The sequence below is a fragment of the Musca autumnalis genome, unplaced genomic scaffold, assembly GCF_047663935.1.
Source record: "Musca autumnalis isolate F117 unplaced genomic scaffold, ASM4766393v1 scaffold_1, whole genome shotgun sequence".
NCBI lineage: Eukaryota > Metazoa > Arthropoda > Insecta > Diptera > Muscidae > Musca > Musca autumnalis.
The window spans coordinates 316,511,009-316,512,215 of NW_027411644.1; the positions used below are offsets into that span (position 1 = coordinate 316,511,009).

At 38.3% G+C, this 1,207-nt stretch overlaps 1 protein-coding gene across 1 annotated transcript; it reads right to left on the reverse strand.

The window, feature by feature from the left end:
- Positions 1-250: 250 nt before the first annotated feature.
- On the reverse strand, positions 251-999 carry LOC141391498 (uncharacterized). Its single transcript, XM_073964378.1, has 2 exons — positions 907-999; positions 251-844 (listed from the first exon to the last, which is right to left on the reverse strand). Exons 1-2 carry the CDS (start codon positions 955-957, stop codon positions 410-412), a joined length of 486 nt encoding a protein of 161 aa, XP_073820479.1. The 5' UTR covers positions 958-999; the 3' UTR covers positions 251-409.
- Between the last annotated feature and the right edge of the window lie 208 nt (positions 1,000-1,207).

Sequence of the window (1,207 nt, forward strand, 5' to 3'; positions counted from 1 at the left end):
TTGGGAATAAAAATTGCTGCCCGAAAACTTGGACAGTGACGATCGCAAAAAATACAGAACTTACCAATTTATGGCGTTTCTTTGGCCAAATAGGGGGACGTTTACAACTTGTTATACGTTTTATACAGTTATATGACGTTTTCGACGTTAACAACTTTTTGACGTCAATAGATGAAAGTCTCAATTCACACAGGCTGGAGTATATATCTTGTCTTCTGAGCATTATGCTGTTGTTACATATTAGAATCAATTTAATTAGTAAACATATTTTAATGTTTTATTCTGCAATTATTAAATTCTATTTAAATACATATTTTTGGTGTGTTCAAATAATTTGTAATAGTTGTTCATATTGAGAGTGGTGAAGTATAGGAAGCTAAGCGACACTTTTTCATTTTTAATATACAATTTACATGGCAGCTGGAGCAGGACCGGCCGCTGCAGCAGGAACGACTGCTGCAACAGGAACAGCTCTGGCAGCTATGGCTCTTGCATTGGCTTCATATTTGATGGCTTTCAGTTGACTTTTGTACAGCTTCATTTGCAATGCAGAACATTGTATTTGCATCCAGGGTAAAATAACAGGACCAGCTGCTGCGGCAGCGGTGGAAGGACCAGTTGCGACAGTGGTAGCCGGTTCAGCAGGAGCGTTACATTTATTTAATGCCTGTTCAGTTCTGGCCATAGTTTCCATAACACGCTGTCTCAAATCATCGGGTAAATCTGGCCTAACCAAAAGTTTGCCAGCTTCCTTTTGCAAAATCATGGTTTGGTAGAATTGTCCGGGCGAAACCCCAGCAAATGATGCTGGGAAACCGCTATACATGCCTACGGGTGGTAGGGCCTAAGGAAATGTATACAATTTAGTTATTTTAAAGATAATCCAGTGTATCAGAACATTTTTACCTGAGCGTAGGTCGTAGCACAAATCGCTAATAGAGCCAAGAATAATTTCATTTTGAAAACTTGTATCGAAAAAAAAAGATGAGACTCTTTGAAAGTTTGTTAAGTGAATAATGTTAATACTCGCTATGGTTATGGCTTTTATAGACGATCCAATCCCTATCAAAGTATGCATCTGTGTCATCCCGACAGCTACCGTTTACGCATTCACTTTTGCCAAAGACAACAATAGATAACATAGATCTTATCTGAGGCTATTAGAGGTTATACATTTTTCCATAGGTTTGTTGTGGTTTGATCTTGT